We start from the raw sequence: 26,631 nt of genomic DNA on the forward strand, positions 1-26,631 counted from the left end.
GTTGAGCGCAGGTGTTCTTCGGGTCAAGACGAAATAGCACTTTCATTTGAGAAATGTGTTGAAAGTGGAGCATTTACTTATACAGTTGTTAATCACAAGTCAGCAGCACGCCCATGTGATCTTCTAAACTCGCTAGTTGTCGATCTCTTGATCTTTTTGGAATCATTCGTTCCGATTGATGCATTTCTCGTAGCTTCGTTTAAAGGCAGGATTGAAAGAGTACAAGAGTCATATCGGAGCTCAAAATGCTGGATAAAATAATGCCATGAATATATACACGAAGTGTGTGTAAATTTCACACAAAATGGTAAAGTAGAATGGTAAACATATTGAAATATCAATTTAAATATTCTATAACAAATATTCAATAGAAAAATTATTCAAATGGAAGGCAATAAGTGATATACATAAGTTTTGATGAAATTGTTTATTCTTCACGGTCAAATTGTTCTGAGAACATGCAGAATGTTTAATGAGATGTGTATCCTGACTAAGTACTAATGAACAAGAGGAAATTTATACGCTTTGGCCGTGAAGAATGAACAATTTCATCAAAACTTGTGAAATTATAGCCTTCCATTTGAATCGCCTGTAAATTAAATACTCTGAATACTAAAATAAACAATACTTTATAATCTTTGCTGATTGTCAAACTATCATAATTTAAAAGTTCTATGACATTCCGTGGATGTCTAAAACAAATGTATCATGAATGATGTTATTGACAAGTATTGGAATTGGAGTTGAATATCATATGCAAGTTTGTTCATCTTCATATTAATTTTTAACAAACCTACATGGACCTAAACTTTAGTTTAGGTTTATTGAGTCTACATGATGAAGGATACAACTTCACTGTATTTTTCCCTTCAAAAAGCAATATTTTATCATCACACGAAATTCTACAGTTTCCATCTTTTCTCAAATAACAAAACTTGCTACACTCACAACGCAATATCTCACAGACTAATGGTCAGAGTGCTGTCAAATTTTGAAACGTATCGTTTGAAGGTTGACACTAACTAAAATCATATGGATTTAATCATCTCTTTATTAGACCAGGAACTTTTCAATTGGCTCAATATGTGGGAAATTTCAAGTAAGGGTAGCTTATGTGGCTATGAAATACAGCTAGTGCCCATCTTTTACGACCCTTTCCCACCAATGGCACTTATGACTGGATCTCTGAGAGGACATATTCAAATATTGTCACAAGTTGAAGAGATAGAATCCAAATTTTAGTCATACTTTTTACCATTAGTAGATATGAACATCTGTGTTCTACTAAAATTTCGTAAAGACTAGAAGTTGGTTAGTTCCAAATCCAAATTACAGACCTTCACATAAATCACAAGATTCATTATTTCGTAATATGTTAATGGTCCATCCGAAACATCGAAATTTCGAGTTGTTACAACTTCTGGCCGTCCATAAGCCATAACCATCACTCAACCAACATCCGCTGACATGCAAAAGTTCAAAATAATCCTCGCTTTTAACAAGGTCGCCACCGTAAATACCAAAAAAAATTGGTTCGAAGCCAAAACCAGAAAACGCTTTCATCATCCTCAAAAGTGGACCAACCAACATAAATTATCGTATCTGTCTTCATTGTAATTAATTGATCCGATAATCTGTTAATTAAAAACCAAGCCTCAGGTTTGAATTCAATCGTAAAGACAGAAATTTACGGGTTCACATCAGTCGTTTGGAGTAGGTTGCCTGAATGATCGTCATTTCTTGTTAACAAGAACCATAAGTGGATGTTTCGTAACAGAAAAAGGATTTTATGGAGATTATGATGGAATTCCGATGTGAAAATGTTGATAATTAATTTAGTGATCAATAAAAAAATTTGTTGTAAAAAAAATGATGGGTAGCTGATGAAGTTGAATGAACCTGCAAGGAAAATTTTCTGGGTTCATTTTTACATGTGTTAAAGAATGATATATCAGGCCAATTGAAAAGACCCCGGTCTGATGCACAGATGGCGGTGCTAGTACTAAATCCATATGATTTTTAGTTAGTACCATCCTTCAAACGATACGTGTCAAAATTTGACAGCAGTCCGACCATTAGTTTGTGAGATATTGCGTTGTGAGTGTAGCTATTTTTGTTATTTGAAAAAATATGGAAAAAAAGAATTTTGTGTACTGAAAAAATATTGCTTTTTGAAGGGAAAAAATACAGTTGAAGCAAAATCTTGGCTTGATGAAGAGTTTACTGGGTCTGCACCAGGAAAATCAATCGTCAATGATTGGTATGCTAAGTTTAAACGTGGTGAAATGAGCATCGAAGACGGCGAACGCAGTAGACCCCAAAAGAGGCTGTCGCCGACAAATAAATCAAAAAAGTTCACGAAATAATTTTGAATGACCGTGAAGTGAAGTAGATCGAGATAGCAGATATTGTGATGATTTCATTTGAACGTGTACATCACATCATTCATGAATATTTGTACATGAGAAAGCTGTGTGCAAAATGGGTGCAGTAGTGTTTGAAGCTGTTTAGGTGCAATAAACCTGAATTTTTGCGTCGATATGTGACAATGGATATAACATGGCTCCATCATTTCACTCCGGAGTCCAATCGACAGTCAGCTAAATGGACTGCACACGTTGAACCGAATCCAAAGCGAGAAAAAACACAACAGTCAGTTGGCAAGGTTATGGCATCAGTATTCTGGGATGCGCAAGGTATAATATTCATTAATTTCCTCCAAAAGGGCCAGACCATCGACAGCGATTATTATATAGCGTTATTGGATCGTTTAAAGGAAGGAATCGTTAAAAAACTGCCTCATTTGAAGAAAAAAAGGTGCTGTTTCATCAAGATAATGCACCGTGTCACAAATCAATGAGAACAATTGCAAAATTGCATTAATTGGGCTCCGAATTGCTTCTGTATCCACCGTATTCGCCAGATCTGGCCTCCGGCGACTTTTTCCTGTTCTCAGACCTCAAAAGAATGCGCACTGGAAAGACAAATCGTACTACAAAAATGGTATCGAAAAATTGAAAGATCACTATAAGAAAGTATCAGTCATATATGAACTGTCAAATAATATTTTCAACAACAATTCAGAGAAGCATTATCCCGATTTAAAGTTATTTACAACAGTTGATGTTATGATGTAGGCATAATAATGTATGATACAAGTGCGTTTGAAGCACATTCAATACGTTTCACGTGCTTCAAAAGTACACTTGAATCATAAATCCTGTATCACACTAGGCCTTTTTCGGGTGAGAATTTCGAAGAATATTAATAATAATAATATTTATTTACCATTTAAACAACATCTGAAATATGGAAATTTAATGCTTTGTATCGTATAGAAATAATATCAAATAAAAAAGTTAGACTATTATATATTTCCTTATAACCTTTGAAACACGATGTGATTTAGATATGATAAAACATATTTAAGTTTTATGGTAATGACTCTGACATTCAGATGCGAGGTTAACCTAGCCTTCATACAATCTTCAAAAGATCTCATATCTATTTCAATAATGAGGCAAATACCGATCATTTTAAATAGATAAGTGAGTTCACAAAAACCCGAAAATTCGATTTTGGTCTCAAATGAAACTCCCTTCTCTAAAACCAATTCCGATATTTCTCAACATATTTCTCCAAAACCAACAAATTTCTACGAAAAATAACATCGAAAAACATGCAAAGATTCCCCATAAACCAAAGAAACACAGAACACCAAACACTCAACCTCTCATCCCACCTTTCAATTTTGACACCTCCAAAGTTCTGTGACCCACGTCACCAAATTCCAAGTGTCACCAATGTTGCACAAATCCATCTACCTCTCGCCCCCTCCGGAGATCAAATGGTCCACGAAACTGAGTTCTATGACATCCTAGAAGTCCAGCCTGATTGCACAGATGAGGACCTCAAGAAAGCGTACCGAAGATTAGCTCTCCAATACCACCCTGACAAGAACCCTCAGGAGGGTGATAGGTTCACTCGGATATCCCAAGCCTACGAGGTCCTATCTGACCCTCAGAAGAGGGCGGTATATGATGAAGGAGGAGAGCAAGCCATTAAGACCGGAGGTGGAGTACCTTACTCCAATCCTATGAACCTTTTCGATATGTTCTTCAATGCTGGTACATCTGGGAAGAGGAGGAGCGAGAGGAGTCGTAGGGACATCATCCATGAGCTTGCTGTGAGTCTGGAGGAACTGTATAATGGGGCTAACAAGAAGATCACCATTAAGAGAAACGTGCTTTGTGATAAGTGTAAGGGTAAAGGAAGTATGAGTGGAAAGACTGTTAAGTGTAAGATCTGCGATGGTCATGGGATCATCATAAGGACCACGGAGGTAGCTCCTGGTATGATCAGACAGACCCAGAGGCTCTGCAGGGAATGTAATGGTACTGGAGAGCAAATAGACGCCAAAGACTTGTGCAAGAAATGCAACGGACGTAGAGTCAACGAAGTATCCAAAAATGTAACTGTTAAAGTTGAGAAAGGCATGTTGGACTCACAAAAGATCATAATCAAAGGTCAGGGTAATGAAGAACCTGAAAAAGAACCTGGAGACATCATAATAATCCTTGAGGAGAAGGAACATCCAGTTTTTTCAAGATCCGAAGAAGACCTTCTGATGAGGATGGATATCCAGCTGATTGAAGCTCTTTGTGGTTTCCAAAAAACTTTTAAGTCTTTAGATAACAGAGATTTGCACATAGCTGTGCCGAAAGGTACAGTTATGAAGCATGGAGATATAAAGCTAATTATAGATGAAGGTATGCCCTATTTCCAGAATCCCAACGATAAGGGTAGGCTTATTATACAGTTCTTCGTGGAGTTTCCTGATACTTTGGAGGAAACTATTATTACAGATCTGGAAAGAATTCTAGGACCGAGACCTCAGATCAAGGTTCCTAGTAAGGCTAAGAGTTGTACGCTGGAAACCTTCGACCCTGAGGTTGAGGCTAAGAGGCATCGTAGTCAAAGGATGATGGAATCTGATGAGTCTATACAAGAATTACAGTGTGCTACTAGTTGATTGTCCTTCACTAAAGATTTCCAATATCAAAACTAGTTTTTGTGTTCTTGTTTTTAGGGCTTCTCTCATGATACTTGTTGACAGCTATTTTTTTGGTAATACCTTATAATAACTATTGAAAATGATTTGCAAAAAGTTCAAAACTATATATTAATCGAGTTATCGAGTTGGAAAAAACACCACTGGTGAAAATTGCTAACTGAAATTGCATGGTTTTCCATAGCAGGTATAGCATTATCGATCTATTATAGCAATTATAGAAGCACGTGTTGGAAAATTTATGGTTGTTTCGAGATCGCTCATAAATGTGATAATAGGTTTCTATGACGATACCTTAAACTATTTGTACTTTCTAGAGATTTTATCTTCAAATTGATTTTACACTTTTATCGAGGTCTTCTCTTCTCAACATCAATGATTGAAAAAATCTGAAAATCTATCCAATGATTTCGGAGATATATTCTTACGAAGTTTTTTCGATAATTTTAGAAAAACTAACTCACTAGAATTGAACTTCAAAAGTTGTCGAATACCTATAGATAAATTAATATAAAATTAAGTATACAGATTATGGTGAAATTCTGTCTATAACTAGTTTTTGTATTGGTATCCAAGAATGGCTGATAGCTCAAAATCTGTCTCAGGATAAAATATACAGGGTGGATTCGAAAAGTAAAGTGAACGAATGAATAACGTGTAAAAAACTTGGAACTCACTTATGAAGGGGCCTTATATCCAATCATATGAAAAAAAATTCTCAATTTTTTTTTATTCGAGTTGAAACGAAAAATAACGTAATCGAATATTCAGAATGACCAGATCAGGATTTAATTCGAGTTTCGCCTTTAACGTTGATATGTCGCTCACGAGGATGAAGATAATTAAGTTATTTATTTCGTGATGCCGCTGCTTCTTCATAATTATACTTAATAACGTTGAAAAGGTCGTAGTTCCTTCATATGTAGCCACGTTATGTAAGAACTTACGATCCCATCCTTGAATTTGCGTTCGATCTTTTCCAATTTGAGGCTGAACAATTTTCAGGTAACGTGTGTGTTCGTATAGGATGAATGAAAGTTTACTATGATGTCATATCGTGTGTGTTACTATGACTTTGTATTATTTGGTTGTACCTTATAATTATCACGTATTTTTCTGGTAATTTATTTTATAGTGTTGAACGATTACGATTCTAGTGAAAATATTTCAGAATAGTATACATATAATGTATCTAAAGGGTGTTTTTTTAGAGCTATAGAACTTTGAATTGCAATGAAACAACGATGGATTATTCGATTGGCATGAATTTTATTTATCCGCAAGATAATCTTGTGGCATTACATTTCAAATATGATTTCTGGCATACGACCGCCACGGCTGGCTCGGATGTAGTCCAATCTGGACGTCCAATTTTCGATGAGTTTTTCCAACATTTGTGGCCGTATATCGTCAATAACACGGCGAATGTTGTCTTCCAGATGGTCAAGGGTTTGTGGTTTATCCGTATAGACCAATGACTTTACATTGCCCCACAGAAAGTAGTCTAGCGGTGTTAAATCACAAGATCTTGGAGGCCAATTCACTGGTCCAAAACGTGAAATTAGGCGGTCACCAAACGTGTCTTTCAATAAATCGATTGTGGCACGAGCTGTGTGACATGTTGCGCCGTCTTATTGGAATTACAGCTCCTGGACATCATGGTTGTTCAATTCAGGAATGAAAAAGTTAGTAATCATGGCTCTATACCGATCACCATGGACTGTAACGTTCTGACCATCATCGTTTTTGAAGAAGTACGGACTAATGATTCAACCAGCCCATAAAGCGCACCAAACAGTCAGTTTTTCTGGATGTAACGGTGTTTCGACATACACTTGAGGATTAGCTTCACTCCAAATGCGGCAGTTTGGTTTGTTGACTTAGCCATTCAACCAGAAGTGCGCTTCATCGCTAAATAAAATAAAATGGACGTAGTGCGTGATACGTATTCCGCACAGAACCATTATTTTCGAAATAAAATTGCACTATTTGCAAGCGTTGTTCAGGCATGAGTCTATTCATGATGAATTGCCAAACCAAACTAAAAATAAATCACTTGACAGCCATCTTGAACTGTAATGCCAACTTCAAACGCGCCAAACGACGTGAAACAACCGATGACACTAGGAGACCAAAAGTTGTCATACCTTGGATTTCAGCAGATAGATACAGATAATAAAATATATTCTGCTTATTATAAATTCAACAATTAGGAAAAATATCGGATTCCAAATATTCAAATTTGTATATTTAATCGGGAATCCCCAAATGAATATATTTCATTCAATATAATATACATTCATAACGATATAGTAAAATTGTGGATTCGAGAATATATCACAATCCGGCAACGTAATCTAACCCTGTTAGGGACATGTAAACATTGCGTATACTCCCTCTATCTATGTTTATTACTCTATGGTAAGGACCTAATCCATTAAATAACAAAATAATTTAAAAAAATGAATAAATAAATAAAGTTCTCCACACACGTTGGTATAATGATGAACTTCAACTCAATAAATTCAAGCTACAACATTTCCAATCCAATGAATGAACGATCCTATTAGAAAGAAGAAGAAGAAGCAACGGAACCCATTCATAATTCTCTCACTAATGGCATATTACTGCACCATCATAATGCGTCCGAATCGACTCAATAATTTAGTATGGAAAGTTTATGTAAATATTTGGAGTTGGAGAACAGTCGACGTCTGTTTCTCGATTAGATTCGGACCTCGAGGTCTGTCCGTACATCCACGAGCGGAACAATAAACGCTGCCAGCTGAAGAATTGTTATGAACTTCACGTTTGGACTTCGATACTTCCGGGTACGATGCGTGTTGTTAATTTTCGCCTTCGATCGTAAAAGGCGGGATTTGTTTTCGATGTTTGTCTGGTCACGGAGTTTTCAAGGTTAGGGAAGGTCAAAGGCGGTGATTGGTTAGGAAGGAATACGGGGATATTCCTGGAGAAAATTCATTTTTTTATGTTTTTGAGGGTAAGTTCCTCAGAGGAAAGAAAAGATAGAGGTGCCTTATATCATTTGTTGACATCGCTATAACATTTTTGTTTACAAATTACTTATAATGTACTGCGTTGCCATTCTGAGGAAGAAGTAATCTTTTCTCCGTTCTGTGGCATAGATGTTTTGCGAATATTCTGAGGATTTGGCAACACGGTTCTGTTGTTGTTATTGCACGTGTCAACTAGAGGTGCGTTAAGGGTTAACTGTTCATTTTAATTTCACGTTTGTAATCGGCGTTATTTCATACAAGTTTGTGAATTTTAAGTTACATATTGTTAATTTTAATCATGGTAAATACTCGAAAAACATGTATAGTGTGTAAAACATCGGAAATGAAAACCTAACCTATCATAGGTAAGTTCACGTTTTGAGTCCACAGGCGTAGAATATATCTCGTCTATAGCGTAGTATTTGTGAGATATCGAAAACTTAATTCAATGCTAACATTTGTAGGTTTCCTTCAAATAGAGAATTTAGCAAAATATGGTGCCACGTATTAATATTGCAAATGAACAATTTGCCCAAATATGCATATGTTTGTTCCAAACATTTCAGCACCGAAAACTTAATAAGAAGCAGTAAGAGAACCATTGACTACGCCACTGAAATGTTTACCGCCCCTCTAGTTGTCAATTTTGCAGGTTTGTTGTTGTCCTATCTCACTTTATCATCATACTGTTGCAATTGATTACAATACAACGCTATTTTCTTCTAAGGGCACCTCTATCTTTTCTTTCCTCTGAGGTAAGTTCCCTGAGAAATTCATTTCGTCATATTTTTGAGTTTGTTCATGAGCTTAATCGATTGAGGCTTCTGTGAATATAGCCAGTTGTTGTTTTTCTGAGAATACAAAGTTTTGCTGACACAATTCAAGCAATATTTTTTGAATTGGATCTTTGACGAACTTGAATATTTGTAGAATTCAATTGAACACATTCGAAGAAACCAAAACTGTCTCTAAGTTAATTATCCTCAATAACTATCGTGAAGAATCCAATAGCTCATTTCGAAATGGAAATTTCAACCCATTCTCTTTCCAAACAATCCATACAATTAACCTTTTTTATCGAGGTATTGTACCTATGTGTGATTTGACATGTAATAACCTCATTTTATTGTTTTATTCCCTGGAAGTTTAACAACCCGTGGATTGTTGAACAAATTAGTGTATACTATCGAGATTCGCTCTCAAACGTTTTACCAAAGGTTTGATGGAAACGTTTCTACTTGATTGCAATTGCCAGCTATTAAGGCTACACCGTTCAAAATTTTATGATCATGATTGTTGATCGTAGCTAATGCTAGAAAATTAAATGAATAATACATTTGAACATACCCATAACACAACCATCGACTTTTTTTTAAGGGGAAATGTAAAAAAATTCAACTTTATTTACGTTCGTTCATATTTGTGGTATCCAACGACGCAATTGGTTTATGAATGAACGAGCGTTCGAAAACCCTATCACGTCATCAGGGCTTTCTTCATTTTTTTTTAATTTTATGGTTTTGGCGACACCATCGACACAAAATTTTGCAAGCAGATATAATTTTTCTATATTCAGGGTGTAAGTAAATAAGTGCGACAAACTTGACCTAAGGCTTTATGCAAAATACGATGTAATATCGTATATGGAATGCATAGTTCCCAACATCGACGATGAATAGAAAAACCTGGGTTTTCATCAAGACTATGCTCTACAGCAGCAATATTCTCAGTTATTTTTAAGCGACGCGCATAGTTTCGATTCTCAACATTTATTTTGGAAACATCGTTAAGTTATTTAGAAGTCGGTTGAATCCTCAGAGTACTAAACATAGATAGAGCGAGCATATGTCGTTTTCAGTAAGAAAATTTTGTCTCAACATGAACTATCAAATTTGACATGAAGCGCGCGGAAATGAAAACATATCAGTGATACGATATTCCACTCAATTCGCGAGTTTCTCCACAAAAAATGCACTTCTTATGTCCCATAGTGAATCAACGTTTTATTAACTCAAAATATATTGAAATAAATACCTAAATATATCAGAAATTCAGAAAACAAACTTCAAGCGCGCCAAACGACGTGAAACAACCGATGACACTAGGAGAGCAAAAGTTGCCAAACCTTGGATTTCAGGAGGTAGATACAGAAAATAATAAATATTCTGCTTATTATAAATTCGACAATTAGAAAAAATATCGGATTCCAAATATTCAAATTTGCATATTTAATTGGGAATCACTCAAATAAATATATTTCATTCAATATAATACACATTCATAACGATATAGTAAAATTGTGAATTTCAAAATATATCACAATCCGACTACGTAATCTAACCATGTTGGGAACATGTAAAAATTGAGTATACTTCCTCTATCTTTGTTTATTACTCTATGGTTGAATCCCTTATTATCGCCTTTGACGTATTGACTATAGATAAATTTAAACCCCCTGAACTCAATAAACGCAACATTAATAACTAGTAGTTTAGATAACTTCTTCACCTCTACTTCAATTTACAAGCCAACCTGCTACAAGGTCCATATCCCTACTACCTTCTCAAGCACCTTTAACCCCGCAAAATCCTTCCCCTCGCACCTTTAACCCCGAAACCTCTTGGCCCAACCCAACCCCGACGTTCACCTGTCGACGAACAGCCTCCTAACGTAAAAAAAAAAAACATACGACTATCGTCCTCGACTGCCGGTCAGTCGTTAAACACCTCACGCTACCAGTCTCCCAAACAAATGACAGGCGCTTGAGTGGTGGCCACCGATTCCAGAGCACTCGTTGATCAGTGCACGCCGCGATCGCAGGGCGAGCTTGCCTGAAAGTTCTTCATCTCCGTAAACGCGACCAGAGACCGGCCCAGTGTCAGTTGCACCTGCCAATCGTAGGTACGCGCGTCCGTCCGCACGACCCCCTAGTCGCGCCGATTTGTCGGTGGTGGATTTTTTCTTCGATCTCGGAAAATAAGGGTAGATCGAAGGTTTTGTTGGTGGATTGTGATTTGGAATTGCGGGATTTGAGGATATCTGCAAGGATAATACGAATAACAATCGAGAAAACATTTTTTTTAAGCGTGCATGTGATATTTATCAGATTTTTTGTTTGGTCGACCTTAGTTTTGTTTTTTTTATTGGAGCAAAGAACAGGTGTATTTTTGTGTTGGTGTAAAGAAAAAGACGGATTTTTTTTGTGTTGTCGAGATTGGAAAATGGATATTTGATTTGTTATTATGGATATTAGAAGCGAAGTGGTTTGGCCAACTTGGTGTTATTCAGGTATGTTTTGTCTTCGTCGAGAATATATTCAATCTTAGTTCAGGGTGATATCTGATTCAGAAAAAAATTGCGATAGTATCTACCTATATTTCTGAACTTCCACATGTTTCTGGCCTTATCCATTATTGAAATCTCCTTGAAGAATCCACTAAATTCTTCATAATATTAAATGACAACAGTTTTTTTAGTATCATTGATTGGACGTATAAGAAAAATATCGAAAATGAAAGAGACATCCATTAATATTGTCACAACATCAGTAAAATCTACTATTTTTTCTTAATGAATCAAAAATTAATTGATATCAACTTTTAGAACTACAAATGTTTCTTTCTTAATCACATGTTGAAATCTCCAGGAGTATATCGTTTGAATATTCAGGCTTTTTATAGATTAATGTGAATTCAAAGAGGCTTTTGATATATTCTCAATTTACTTCTCGAGGGTTTGTAAACAAGTAGTTCACTTCAAAATTTTTGTCATATAGGTAGAATAATTGCTAGTATTGAGGAAGATGGTGAAGAACATTTCAAAGGTCAATACGAGGTTGAAATAATTTATTAAGACTGTATAATTATTTTCAGATCGTAATGGAATGAAAAATATATATTTTTATAGAAAACTTATTTTGAGTTATCGTAATTTTAGTAGAGATGAAATTGTTATCTTTTATGTTCGGTAACTTTTAGTGATGTCCAACACCTTTTGTTTCTTCTTTTTTCGTTTGGATCTCTGAAAAATTGTCTCTACATTGTTTCAATTATGAAAACCTTCAGATTCAAATTACTACAATAATTTGCAAGTTATATAATAGGTACTCTGTCATTCTGAACTTTAATACACTGTGAAAAATAGGAAGAATTTCAATTGCACTAAAACTATTTTTTAATTTGAATTGAATTTTATAAATAATCAGATATCATCTAGAAGAACTATGTGAAAAATGAATGATTTTGAATCCAAAACTTAATATGTTATTGAAATAGCTGACAAATAAGACAACGAGTAAACAATAAATAACATATTGACTTGTATACACCAAAAAGTTTTTCTGCCCTGATCTTACGTTGGAGTCACTCGCTAAAAATGAACAAACAAACGAACACTGGGATTTTAACCATGTTATTTGCAATCCAATTGACCCTTGAATTCTTTCAATAAGTGTTATTAAAGATATTTTCCTAAAATCAATTATTCAGAATACAAATGAATTGAAAAATTTGCGCAATCAATTGTGGTATTTTCCATTCGAAAATTCGACTTGTTCCAAGAAAACATTACGAGTAATAACTCTACACTTCAACAATGAAAACAGTAACTACTTGTTTACACTAAGAGGTTTCTGTCTTAATCTCACGTTGAACTCTCTCACATTTTAGAGGATAAGCCAAAAAAAATGGGAACCAAACGTACTTTGAATAATATTCACCTGGCAATTGAGTGTTGGCTTAATCTCTTGCTGTGACATTGTCCTTCGCGAACAAAATCCATATTTAACGCCAAGTTTTATGTTTACCAAGCTTTCCAAGAGGTCTTACGAGAGTTGAATTTATGGCCTTTCTAAGAAAAGTTGTATGGGTTTGAATAATATGCCATCTCTGACGGTATGTTTTAATATGTGTCTAACAGTCTATTGTTCTTCACCTTTAACTGGTCAGATGAAAAATTACTGTTATGAGTTTTTCGTTTATTGATAGGGAAAAGTAGGAACTCGATATTGACAGATTCTTTTGATGATTAAACATTTAAAATGTTATGGGTAATAGATCATTTGGAAAAAAAAGATTTGAACTTGGGAAGCATTGATCTTATAAAGGGTTTTCCAATAAAGCTTTTATTTCGAAGAGTCTGCTATCAACAACATATTAAAATCATTAAAAATTGTGTGAATTTTGTAGTCATACTTCGAAAAACTAAAGCACTTTTGCATCTTCTTTGTCAGCAATAGTGAACCTAGTGAAAAATTTTCACCTTCCTCTTTACAATGAAATAAACATCCATTGATTTTTCTCAAAATATGGGTACAACTACTCTTTTTTCTTAATATCAAAACGAAAACTCTTATTGGTCTTTATAGAGCAACTATAACAGCTAAAACTTATACAGATTATGTAGATTATTAAAGCGAGGTTACTATTCAACCTCAGTATATTATCTCCACTCCAAATATCCCGCATACTTCATATTCAAGAAGGTAGTAAATTTTTATGACAAATTATTAAAGTCATCTGTCATGTTGACAGTGTGGCCAAAATTTCGAAAATTCCACCTTTGGGTTCATGATCTTTAGTGTCTTAAGTCTACCCTGAAGGGATTCAGTATGGTGAATTCTTCCAGTAACAGTTTGTAGAGTATCCTTGTTGAAATTGTTTATATTTGTCGACCTTTAACCGTTGTCAGTGAGAGCAGGTAGAAACGAAAGAGCAATGCTATGACAGGTCGATATTTTTGTTAAAAATGTTGGCAAGCAGTAGACAGAAATCTTTCGATAAGAAAGAGTTTTATCACTTAGCAAGAATACGACTCTCATGACCTAATCTACTCTGTATGAAGTCACTATTATATCAACTAGATATCCTCTGAGTGGAATTCGCAAAGAATTCCATGGAACTTACGACGAATCAAAGAATTATCTGTTGAAGTTCCTAAAATTTATCTTCTCTTATCTTCACTAGAAAAACTCAAGAGAAATGTTTTCTTCAAAATGTAATTTTAGGAAAAACAGACCTCAACTTCAATCAAGGAATCACCTCTTGAATTTTTGACATATCTTCACACCAACCTACCTGTTTATCAAAAGATAGACCAAATGCAAAAGTTCTACAGAATTTTCAATGTTATCATATTGAGTGATCTTAACTTGAAATTGAATTGCCTTAGAATTTCACTCCCCAACAATTGTGGTAACAAACAAATTCCTTTAGATTCTCAATTGAAACTCACATAGCAAGGTCGAGACTTCCAATGAGAAGCCTACAGACATCGGAAACCGTGGTCAGCATAGAAGACGATCTCGACCTCACATACGCACTGTGTGACTTCTCCTATGTCAAATTCGAACTCAGTGTCCATCCTGTCTGCTGTCGATGACTCGGCACCGCACACTGATAGAATAATAATAAACCATTCGACGCTACCTTTACAGGCGTTATTAATTCGAGGAATGGTCTGCACCCGTTCGAAATTCCACAAGAATGGACGACCTTCTGGTTGACCAGATACGAGGTTTTTATCAGGACGGAGTTCGTTATAGGTTCGATCTTGGGGTGTTCTTTGGTTATTTAGGTTCACTTTAGGTGGAATCCATGCAAAGATTACTAAGTATCGTCATTCGGGAAAGTTTATGGATTCCGTGGATGTGGAATTTTATGGATTCCATTTTTGTGGAATTTATAATTTGGGATCTTGAAACCATCAGTGTCTTCAGTACGTACCCATCAGTAATATGATTCTCCATACTCTTTGATTGCAACAAACAGAACGAGATCAAATCGAAGAAAGAAGTACAAATTCCACATCAATGGAAACTAAATATTTCACATTTTCGGAAACTATAATATTTTCTGGAAATTAGCAGTTTTCCACATGTAAGCATTAACAAATGAAGAGTCCAAATTATAATTTCACATCAATTGGAATTATAAAATTCAACGTTTGGGGAGTATATAAACTTACCTCACAATCACCAAGTTCTTCAATTAAAAGCTTGATTTCATGGAGATGGAATTTTATGGAATCCATTTTTGTGGAATTTATAATTTTGGTTCTTGAAGATCGGGAGAATAGTTTAGGGGATAGCAATCAGGGACTTCGATACGTATCTAGCAGTAATAGGAATCTCCATACTCTTTAATTGCAACGAAGAGAACGAAGATCAAATCGAAAAAATAAGTATGAATTCCACATCAAAGGAAACTATAAACATTTCACATCTTCGGAAACTATAACATTTTCTGGAAATTAACAGTTTTCCACATGAAAGCATCAACAAATCAAGAGTTAAAATTATAAATTCCACATCAGTTGGAATTTTAAAATTCTACGTCTGAGGAATATAAAAACTTTCATCACAATCATCAGTGTTCTTCACTTGAAAGCTTGATTTCATGTATGATTGCCATTGATTTCGGAAGTTTCGTGATTCAGGAAAGTTTATGGATTCCGTGGAAGTGGAATTTTATGGAATCCATTTCTGTTGAATTTATAACTTGGGATGTTGAAAATCCGGAGATAAGTCTAGGTAAAAACCATAGAGTCTTCAGTAACAGGATTCTCTATACTCTATGATTGCAAAAGAAATAAGTATAAATTCCACAACGATGGAAACTATAAACATTTCACATCTTTGGAAACTATAACATTTTTTTGAAAATAGAAGTTTTCCACATAAAAGCATCAACAAAGAAAAAGAGTTCAAACTATAAATACCAATTGGAATTATAAAATTTCACGTCTGAGGAATATATAAAATTTCTTTACAATCATTAGGGTTCTTCACTTAAAAGCTTGATTACATGTACGATTGCCATTGAAAATTAGGGATCTCAATTTGCTTTTTCTTTCTTCATTGCAATCCAAGGGTTTGCATGTGAAGAAACTTATAATTTTGTTGCATAAAAGGTCGTGAATTTCAGGAAAGCACATGTTTGCAGTTTCCATTGAATCTTATACCCTTTGGTGAAAAACAAGCGAATAAATTTCGGATTTTGGAATTAAATATTATTCGCTTATCATCATCTGATCCTCTTAACGTAGGCCATTTCTATTAACTACCATTCTACGCTCATTCACGTAACCTAACCTCATCCAACAATATATCTGGAAAAAAAAAACACAAATTTTACATCAGGACATTCTTATCGACACACGGCATCATCTGATCTTCTTAACGTAGGCCATTTCCATTAAGACAACTACCATTCTATGTTCATTCACGTCTATGTCCTTACCAAGATTTATCCGCCACGTCTCGTGGCTAATTCTCATTTAATCTCCCCCGATCCACAGAAAGATCATAAACGAGAGAAAACGATCGAAAATAAACTTAAACTGGTTTAATCCTTACAACCGCCCCACAGTAAGATGTCAGCCTTTTTGAACGCAAGTGAAGACATTAATTGACAGGACGTTTTACGTAAACGTCAATAAAAATACCAGTTTAGTATCTACATATATAACAGCTTCTTTCGCGAAACTCGTAGAGCAATAAAAAATTTTAAAACCCTACGAATGTTTGATCGTAATGTATATAAAGTTGAGCCGACCTGTTTCCTCTCCTTTTTTTTTTTTGGATCTTCGAGCTGCTTATCTTCCTGCTAGTTTATAATAATATTTACGATGTGGCTCTGGAAAATGGGAGCGTGTGAGAGGCAGGTCCGCTTATTTTTTTATGTTTTAATTGTTTCTGGTCGGGTTGTATTGACATATTTAGTATGGGCAAGCTTTTGGACCACCTATCACAATTGGAATGTTGTTGTTGTCGAAATATTGAATTGGACAGTTCGTTAGCTGTGATTTTGATTGGGTTAGTTCTTGTTGAAGCTGAATTTGGATTTTCTGTTTTATTGAAATGAGCTTGTACCTAACGAAACAAGTTGAAAAGCATCTGACTCAAAAATATTATTTTTTTCTGGAAATTTGACACCCTGTATCTCAGTAACGAAGCTGTTTCCGCATAAACGTTCATATAAAGCTTTCATCATCTGTGAAAATTAGAATCCATAATTCTGAAAAACCATAAGTGTCAGTGATTTGATCTCGGTGATCCTTACTCAAAATTCCAACTGACATATTTTAATTTTTAGTATAGTTTGGAACTAGTCGAGAAAGAATTGTATATTAAGCCAATTGAAAAGTCTCCAGTCTGATGCCCAGATGGCGGTGCTAGTATTGAATCCATATGATTTCTAGTTAGTACCAACCTTCAAACGATACGAGTCAAAATTTGACAGCAGTTCGACCATTTGTTTGTGAGATATTGCATTTTGAGTGTGCTACTTTTGTATCTACATTGATTTGAAAAAAGATGGAAAAAAAGAATTGCGTGTGCTGATTGAATATTGCTTTCTGGAGGAAAAAAATCCAGTTGAAGCAAAATCTTGACTTGATGAAGAGTTACCAAGGTCTGCACCAGGAAAATCAATCATCATTGATTGGTATGCTAAGTTTAAACGTGGTGAAATGAGCACCGAAGACGGCAAACGCAGTGAACGCCCAAAAGAGGCTGTCACCGACGAAAAGATCAAAAAAATTCACAAAATAATTTTGAATGACCGTAAAGTGAAGTTGATCGCCGAGATAGCAGACATTGTGAAGATATCATCTGAACGTGTACATGATAAAGCTGTGTGCAAAATGGGTACCGCGCGAGCTCACAATCGATCAAAAGCAACAACGTGTTAATGATTCTGAGCAGTGTTTGAAGCTGTTTAAGTGGAATAAACCAGAATTTTTGTGTGACAATGGATGAAACTTGGCTCCATTGTTTCACTCCGTAGGCCAATCGGCAGTCAACTGAGTGGAGTGCACACGATGAACCGAATTCAAAGCGAGGAAAAACACAACAGTCTGCTGGCAAGGTTATGGCATCAGTATTCTGGGATGCGCAAGGTATAATATTCATTGATTACCTCCAAAGGGCCATACCATCATCAGCGATTATTATATAGCGTTATTGGATCGTTTAAAGGATGAAATCGTTAAAAGGCCCCATTAGAAGAAAAAAAGTGCTGTTTCAACAAGACAATGCGCCGTGTCACAAATCAATGAAAACAACGGCAAAATTGCATGAATTGGGCTTCGAATTACTTCTGCATTCACCGTGTTTGACAAATCTGAACCCCAGCGACTTTTTCCTGTACTCATACCTCAAAAGAAAGCTCGCTGGAAAGAAATTTAGCGCTAATGAAGAAGTTATGAAAATAAAAACATAATTCTGAAGCACCAAGTATAAACCATAAGTGTTACTATTGTGATTCATTTGCAAACTTAGATCTAAACCATTTTACTTAGTATAGTATTTTGGCTGGCTGAAATGTTGAAGTTCCAAACTAGTTCTGAACTAATCCATAAGATTTATCAGTTTTATATCGGTTCCTGACTGATCCCAAACCAGTCCCAAACTGCAAATCGACCTCTATAATACCTCATAGCGATAATTTCAATGCTCCAGCCTAACCTACGACGTCTCGCACACACTTACAAAGGCGGTAAATATGCCATAAAGATGGCAGGTCCAAATGAATGCATCTGGTTTGGTACTGGATAGTCTTTGTGCCCAATTATAGAGTGAACCAGGCCTGTATAGCGTGCCTGACTGTCATACGCGACTGCAAATCGAATCAAATTCGCCAGAACCATCCGATTTACAGCGTCTGCACACGAACGGACGGCCGTATAGGCGTTGTATTTTGATTTGTAAAAGGGTATTGTCGTCCGGATACCAGTGTCAGATTTATACAGTGATTACGTTTCAAATTTTCAACGTTCACCGTGTATCTTCCCACCTCGGAGAGGTTTCTGTATTTATTAGGCGTTTGGCTGGTTTTGATTTAAGAGATGGATATTATTACTGAGCGTTCGTTGACTAGGATTAGATGTTTCGCACCTTGTTGGTGCTTTATCTTGGCGCTTGACACCGATGATAAATCGCTTAAGAGACGAGTTTTGAACTGTTCGTCGATGTGGAGAACTATTATAATTTTACGAGACGAATATTTATCACATAAGTGACACTTATTATTCAGATGTGGTTTTTCAGGTAGTTGGATGTTTTTTAGGAGACTGGTTTATATTGTTTCTTGTCATGGTATTTAATTTTTTATCTTTGAACGTATATTTGCATTTGCTATCTCAGAAACGCGTCGAATAGTATTCGCTTCACTAAGTAGTTGAGATTTATTTGTTGGGAATGACATGTTATTTTTTTGTATGAAGTATTGGCTTTTATTCTTTTTATTTTATTTACTGATTATTTTGTACGTGTTTTCGGATAATTATTAGAAGATGTTTGACAGATTATCTTATGATACTACTCACTCGATTATTCTGATAGTGTTTCAACAGGTGTTAAATAAATTACAACAATTTTTTAAAAATACTCAGGTATTATTAAACACCAAAGTCTAAAAGTAGTTATGTGTTAGGGAGAAGAAACAAAGAAAGATACCAAGAGGATTACCTCTTGTTTTGTTTCTCTAAAGTGCTTTTCTCATACTTATTTTATGGAATGTGTTTTCAAAACTACCACAAAAGCCATTGGTAATATGAGTGATGAGAAAACAAATCGCTACCAGTGATTTTACTGAGTACTTCTGGTACTTGCGGGTACTTTTTAAGATTAGATTAGATTCAATTAAGGAGGTTTCGTTTCACTGCGACCTTATGGTTTATTGTGCCCCCCATCAGAGCTATTCTCTCCATAACGTGATCTACAGCTCGCCTTCCAGTTCCATAGTTCTGATGGTCTCCAATATCCAAGGATGCTAATTCCTCACTTCTACAAGTTTTGTGTCCAAAGCAGGTTTTGCGTTGGCTAGCGATGGCGAGGCATTCCGTCATCAGGTGATCCAGAGTTTCTTCCTCCTCCCCACAGAATCTGCAGTCGTAATTTTCTGTTAGACCCATTCTCATGAGGTGTTTCCTAAGGCGACAATGCCCTGTGAGGAATCCAGTGAGGTGTAGCATATTCTTAATAAGATCCAGATACTTCTTGGATCTTGTAGAGTCAAAGTTTTGAAGAAACTTTTTGGAGTGATCCAAACCAGGAAGATTACGCCAGAGTTTATCTCTTTCGGTTTCCTCCTTCTCCTGAAACTCTTTCTTGTAGGTACATTTGTCTACACCACAGAAAGGTTCCGGGCCGATGAAAGGAGTTTGTGCTCCTTTTCAGGCAAGTGAGCTGCCTTTTTAAGTTACTCATTGCTTTACTCTAAAGAGAACATTGGCATTAAGATACACATAAATTATTTCATTAATGCTCTTCTAAATTTTCATAGAGTACCTATTTATGAGTACTTTTTAAGGTACTTAATGCGGTACTACCGAGTATTGCAAGCAATGAAGAAGCATTATCAAGCTTGTCGTTCTGAATGCTCTGAGCAACTTGTTGTTGTGGTAGTCTGACAGTTGACAATCAATTCAGTACAAGAACTGTCACTTATCGGTTGACTACGTGTAAGACATTACTAAACTCGAAGAGGTAAATTATTCTACCTCCGTCTTCAGTATACTGGGAAGAATGTATTTGTTGTCTGAACAAATATTCGTCGATATTTGTAAATAAAGAACTTCAGGCGGTGACTTGTCGACTGGCTGGTGTTAAGGTCGGTTCCCACCATAGTTTCAGTTGAAAATATGTGTTTTTGGTTGAATCGATCAACTGTAATTCTATTAAATTGGGATAATGAAACACCGGATTTCTTAACTAATATATTGAATTTGGCTGTACAAGTTATATGTTTACAAGGTAACAGCTACGAGCGTACAGGTCTATTGTACCCCGATTTCCTGGGGATGTTAAGTGTCGCTTTGGATTTTGCATACCAAAGCGCAATCCAGGTCCTTGATTGGTCCACGTCTTTGTTCCTTGCCCTAAGATGTGACTTCAAGATGACCATATGTAGCGTCAATGTGGCGCCAAAGATGTTGCTGTTCTATTTTTAGCCCTCACTGTAGCTGCTGGGGTTGGTTTTCCGACCTAAATACGTCTCTCTGAATATTCAACTGCCCGTAAAGTTTACGTGAAATTCACTGGACGCAACAATATGAAAGATTGATTATATTGATTTGGAGCAAATTACACGCGCCAGTGAGAAGCTTCATCCGTAGACCATAGAATGATCTATAGATGCAGCATCCTCACTTTTCAAAAGCCAAACGCCTTCGTCTGGCTCATTAACAACCAGCTCGATTAATTTCCTTACAAGAAAAAAACTGACCACTGAATAAATCGAAGTTAATTGCTTCTTATACGATCTCCAATAAAAATGGCGGCGAACTGATGGTAACGAGCTTATAAATTATTACAATCAGCGTACAAAGTAATTCCAGTAATTAGGTTCCTGATAAACGGAGGATTCTTGGCTATGCCAACATCTAAAGGCTATTGTGTTCTTTGTGCACGATAACACGGCGCAAACGTGGTTTTGCATATGCTGCCCACAGAAAACAACTTAATATAAATTCAGTGCTTTAGCACGCAAGTACAACGAGGAACCCTGCGGTACAGAATCGGCCTTTTGAAACTGGGATGAGGGAATTGGCTGGAAAAAGAAGAGTTGAGAGATCTACTTCTAAAGGCCGGTACCCACTATACGTTTTCGAATATTTTTTGAGATATTTCAATGTAACTTTCAGATGTGATTTTTCAGCATATTTTGAGACTTAAAGTTCATATTGATATAAAGTCGGAACGGCTTCATTGCTGAGATACAGGGTGTTGAAATTTCCACCAAGTAATTCCAATATTTCTATGTTAACTCATGCTACGGAATTGATATTTGGGACACGTTGAATTTGATTTATATTCATCACAACAAGTGTAAAATGATTACGAATTGAAGTCCAGAGCATAACATTTGTGTGTATTTTACTCTTATTTCGTTTGCAATATTATCATTTGTAAAACACAAAAGTGAATTGTGATTTTGCATTGAATTTGACTCGTATTCGTTACTCTTTCTTACTTTTCACGAAGGATATCATTCAAACTCAACTTGTACCAAATTTAATTTCAGCAAATTGAAAAATATTAATATTTTTCTGTAAATTTCAACACGCTGTATTTCAATAATAAATGAATTCTGGACGTATATTCATATGAATTTCTCTTCTTGAAATGTGCTGAGAAATTAACTCTGCAAATTAGATCTCATAATTCTGAAACTCCCTGTATAGCTTGATTTTGAGTTCAGTTTAGTTACCAACCAGTTCCTAACGTAAAGTTATAGAAACTGATTGAAATATTGAAATGAAATATCTCCTTCATTGATTTATAAACATTTCAAAAGGTCATGTACCAATTTCCATTGAATATAGCTATAAATCTTTTCACCAAACATCTCGACTTCTCTAAAAAGTTGATAGGTCACAAAAATTGGGTTTTTGTGGATAACCAATTTGTAAAGAGGCTCCACAGGAAGCTAGCCTACTCTGTTGCCAAGATCAATGGAGATGTTGGTCAAATAAAGTCCTCGTACAGTTTATGACTGCTGTATAATAATTTTATTATATGGCCGACCGTAAAGTTTGAAATATTGTCACTTTCTCACTTGGGGTATTTTTAAGGTCACCTACCTGTAGGGATGAGCACCTGACCCCTTCGTTCTTCCCTGTTCAGTGGCGTGCACATAAATTGGCAGTGAAATGATCAATCAGTGTGATGAAACTACATGATTTACTTATTGAGTTCCAACATTTGTCAGTTTTTTGTATTTGGTTTTTGAAATATTTGAAAGGGACTTTGCTGTTAACACTTTTTGACTCAGCAGTATTTATAATTCAATATAATTTATAATTCAGACTGAGAAATACAAAAACACATCCACTAAGTGGACAAAAATTATTGTCTTTCACTATTTTATAATGTTGCAAACGTTGGTACAATAATAACTATTGATATTCTTGAATTCCCTTGAGAAGAACATCGTTGAAAAACACGAGATAATTAAATCAGTTTTTGTGTGAAATTTTACAGCATTTGTAAAATTAAAGTTCCGAACTGATTTGCTTCTCCAGTTTGGGTCAATACTAGTTCAGACCTAATTTATGACTAGCTTCACTCCGTCCAATTGCAAAAATTTTTTTGAGCATCTGAGAAGAATCCCTCTTTATGGTTCCGCCGCTGGGCATGCCTTTCAGTTGAGAACCTGACGAACTAGAAAAGAATTCTTATGATAGGAAACCGGACAAGTTTTTGTGTGTAAACCCGTCCTTTTGAACTTATCGGAAATCATTCAAGTGTTTGGGTTTCGAAGAAATCTTTAATCCTCAACCTTTTTTTTCGGCCGTTATATGGGGTGGTCCTAAACTAAGTTTAAGGGTGGATGAGTTCAGTTTACATATTATTTTCACTAGGTAAACATTCGGAAATATTCCAGAAGAAAAAATTAATAGTTTTGGGTTGTTAAGTATTTTAAATTGTATAATTCCTATCGGAAGATCCTTTATAATGTGATCATCCTAGTTCATTCATTAATCTACAAGGTGACATTGTATCTGCCTTGTTAGATCAAAGTGCCACCCATGACTTGATTACAGTTAATTGCAAAAAAAAATGGATGATTTCACCATTCCGATTTAAATATTTATATATCAGAAAGAAATCAATCATTTCCTCAATTTGAATTGCAAATATCCTAACATTCAACATATCAACACTATAATTTCTGAAATTCTTTCTGAATAAAGAACCAATTATTTTTGTTGATGTCATAAATAAACCTACGACTTTCGAGACACTGTGGTTGGTCATAACGACACAAAAAAAAACATCGATTTTCGTAACGGTTTCCACCCAGGAAGAACCATAGAGTTGGTTCTTTGTATTCAAGGTTTAATTATTCTATTGTCTATACGTTTTGGACTTCAGAATTTTCTATCGGAGACGATGTGTTTAGCATACTGAACAATCTTCGAGGAGCACCTCTTAATAGTTTCACCATGTAAACCAATTATCATTCTTTGAAGCCTACATGGATGGTCTTTACATCAGCAGTCACCACCTACTGTGATCTCTGTCGATAAAATATTATTTTTATTACGAACTTCGACTCCATTTTCATTAAACTGTGGGGTACATGATAAGTATTAATTTTGTAATTTCGATTCCATTCTGGATTCATTTTCATGCTGCGTTAACAACTATTGATCGATGGCATCATTAGAAAGTTTCGATACTATCAAAAAGAACGATTACGAAAGATAAGACTACAAAAAATATAAATTCAATCCTAAAAAACAGAAAGTAGAGGTATTGCTGGTGTTCCACAAGGGTGCGTTCTAGGCCCTTTCCAATTATTTTCCGTTACGTATGAACAGGAAATGAGCGAATCATTCTGAATTAATCATTCTAAAACCTAAAAACAACAAGACATCCCACTAGTTTCAATCAAGAGGAGAAATCCACTGAGTAATTACTATTTCCAGGATGCAAATTCAAACTGTCGGAGGCAATAACTGATTTCTAACCATCTAATAACTTCTGCAATTCCTGTCGATGAAGCAATCCATCAGACGGGCAACTATATCTCTAATTGAATACAGAGATACAGCAATAATAACTGGCTAGGTGCTAAAACCAAGCCGGATGCAAATATAACATAGAATAATGACCTTACTTTATCTGATTTAAATGCGCTGAATTGTTTTCGTGCTAAGCGAGTGCTACTAAAATCGGTTTGTTAACTGATTATACCTAAGGAGGTTTAACACGACAATTCGTTTCTAGTAATCTTGCGTTAGCGAAGTTCTGTAATGCAATTCTGACCTCATTTCGGCATAAAATGTTATAAATTCATGAGTATATTTAACAAAAAACCTGGGCCAAACATTCACCCCTGTGGTACTCCCGAAAAAAACCAGTTAAAAAGGATCATATCGATTAAATGGGCTTAAATCTAAAAGCCAACTGAATAACAAAGTAATAAAACCTCGTTATAACATAACTTACAACTACACAGATACATATCTTGAAGCAATTCGACTGAGGTCAAATATAAGCTCTTGTAATGTCTAACATTCAAAGCGTCAATTCGTCTTTATTAAATGAACACAGTAAAATCGCCATCAAACCAATAAAGAACCAGTCAAATTATGCAAAATAGCTATTATCGGAATAGAATAGAGACATCAAACGGAAGCTTAAAGGAGAAATTAAAATGAGATAATTTCTTATAATCCTCTCTAGTGAGATTAGTCCAAGGTTTGGAAATTGCAGAACTAATCCAATCTATGTAAATGGCAACTTGGCGATACATCATCCTTTTTATGGGTTCCTGTAACGTCTCTGTCACTTAGACGTTTGGAATTCATGATATTAAATCGTGATCGATAAGATTTTTTCTTGGAATTGTTATTTGATCGTTGCTCTAAAAACGGGAAGAACTAAAAGTATGAATTTGGTGCTTAAAGTTGACCAATTTGAATGGATTTCGTTGAGAATATGTAATGAATAAGACCTAGGACGTAACCATGCGGGACACCTTCAATATTACCAATTACATTTAGATTTTTGTTACGAAACATCCTGTTTGTTGAAACTTGTAGATTTATTGTTTAGATGTAAACTAAAATCATAGAGTAATAAACATAGATAGAGGGAGTATAAGCAATTTATACATGTCCCCAACATGGTTAGATTACGTTGTCCGATTGTGATATATTTTCAAATTCACAATTTACTATATCGTTATGAATGTATATTATTTTGAATGAAATATATTTATTTCAGTGATTCCCGATTAAATATGCAAATTTGAATATTTGGAATCTGATATTTTTCCTGATTGTCGAATTTATAATAAGTAGAATATTTATTATTTTTTGTATCTACCTGCTGAAATCCAAGGTTTGGCAACTATTGCTCTCCTAGTGTCATCGGTTGTTTCACGTCGTTTAACGGCTTGAAGTTTGTTTTCTGAATTTCTGATATATTTAAGTATTTATTTAAATATATTTTGAGTTGATACGATTGATTCACTGTGGGACATCAAAAGTGCGTTCTTTGTGGAGAAACTTGCGAATTGAGTGAAATATCGTATCATTGATATGTTTTCATTGCTGCGCGCTTCCTGTCAAATTTGACAGTTCATGTTGGGGACAAAATTTGCTTACTGAAATGACATATGCTCCCTCTATCTATGTTTATTACTGTTAGACTTAAACTCTATAACTAAAACTTAACTTTGGTAGAAAATAATAACCAATTAAAGAATTCACATAATCTCGTTTTTAGTAAATACTACTTTCAAATATTTATTGGTTATTCCCTCGGAGTCCTTTCTAGAAGATCTTTTTCTAAAACTACTGAATAATATGAGGAATAAGAGGAGAAAGATACGTATTTGATGAGTAATACTGATATAATTATATAATTAGTATTTAATGCTGTATTCAAACGATTTGTAACTTTTAAGTACCTCTTCTAGAGAACAGAGAGGTGTCATTCATGTCAAATGTCTATAGTTCTCGAAACTTGAAGAAGTAATGCTAATTATAGTTTCACTAAAAACATATTTATTGAGTTGGATATCTTAG

At 35.2% G+C, this 26,631-nt stretch overlaps 2 protein-coding genes across 5 annotated transcripts in view; both read left to right on the top strand.

The window, feature by feature from the left end:
- LOC123681682 overlaps nucleotides 1-26,631 on the top strand; it is a 125,771-nt gene that overhangs the window by 53,311 nt on the left and 45,829 nt on the right. The window contains exon 1 of one of the 4 annotated variants that reach the window (XM_045619922.1): nucleotides 10,831-11,376. The exons of the other annotated variants lie outside the window; for them this stretch is intronic. Within the exon in view, the coding sequence (XP_045475878.1) occupies nucleotides 11,331-11,376 (46 nt within the window). The 5' untranslated portion in view covers nucleotides 10,831-11,330. Of the gene's footprint in view, nucleotides 1-10,830; nucleotides 11,377-26,631 lie in introns of those variants that run through there. 4 annotated transcript variants of the gene reach the window in all.
- On the top strand, nucleotides 3,756-5,064 carry LOC123681683 (dnaJ homolog subfamily A member 1-like). Its single transcript, XM_045619924.1, has one exon. It carries the CDS (start codon nucleotides 3,848-3,850, stop codon nucleotides 5,030-5,032), a length of 1,185 nt encoding a protein of 394 aa, XP_045475880.1. The 5' UTR covers nucleotides 3,756-3,847; the 3' UTR covers nucleotides 5,033-5,064.

This window comes from Harmonia axyridis, chromosome 6, assembly GCF_914767665.1.
Source record: "Harmonia axyridis chromosome 6, icHarAxyr1.1, whole genome shotgun sequence".
NCBI lineage: Eukaryota > Metazoa > Arthropoda > Insecta > Coleoptera > Coccinellidae > Harmonia > Harmonia axyridis.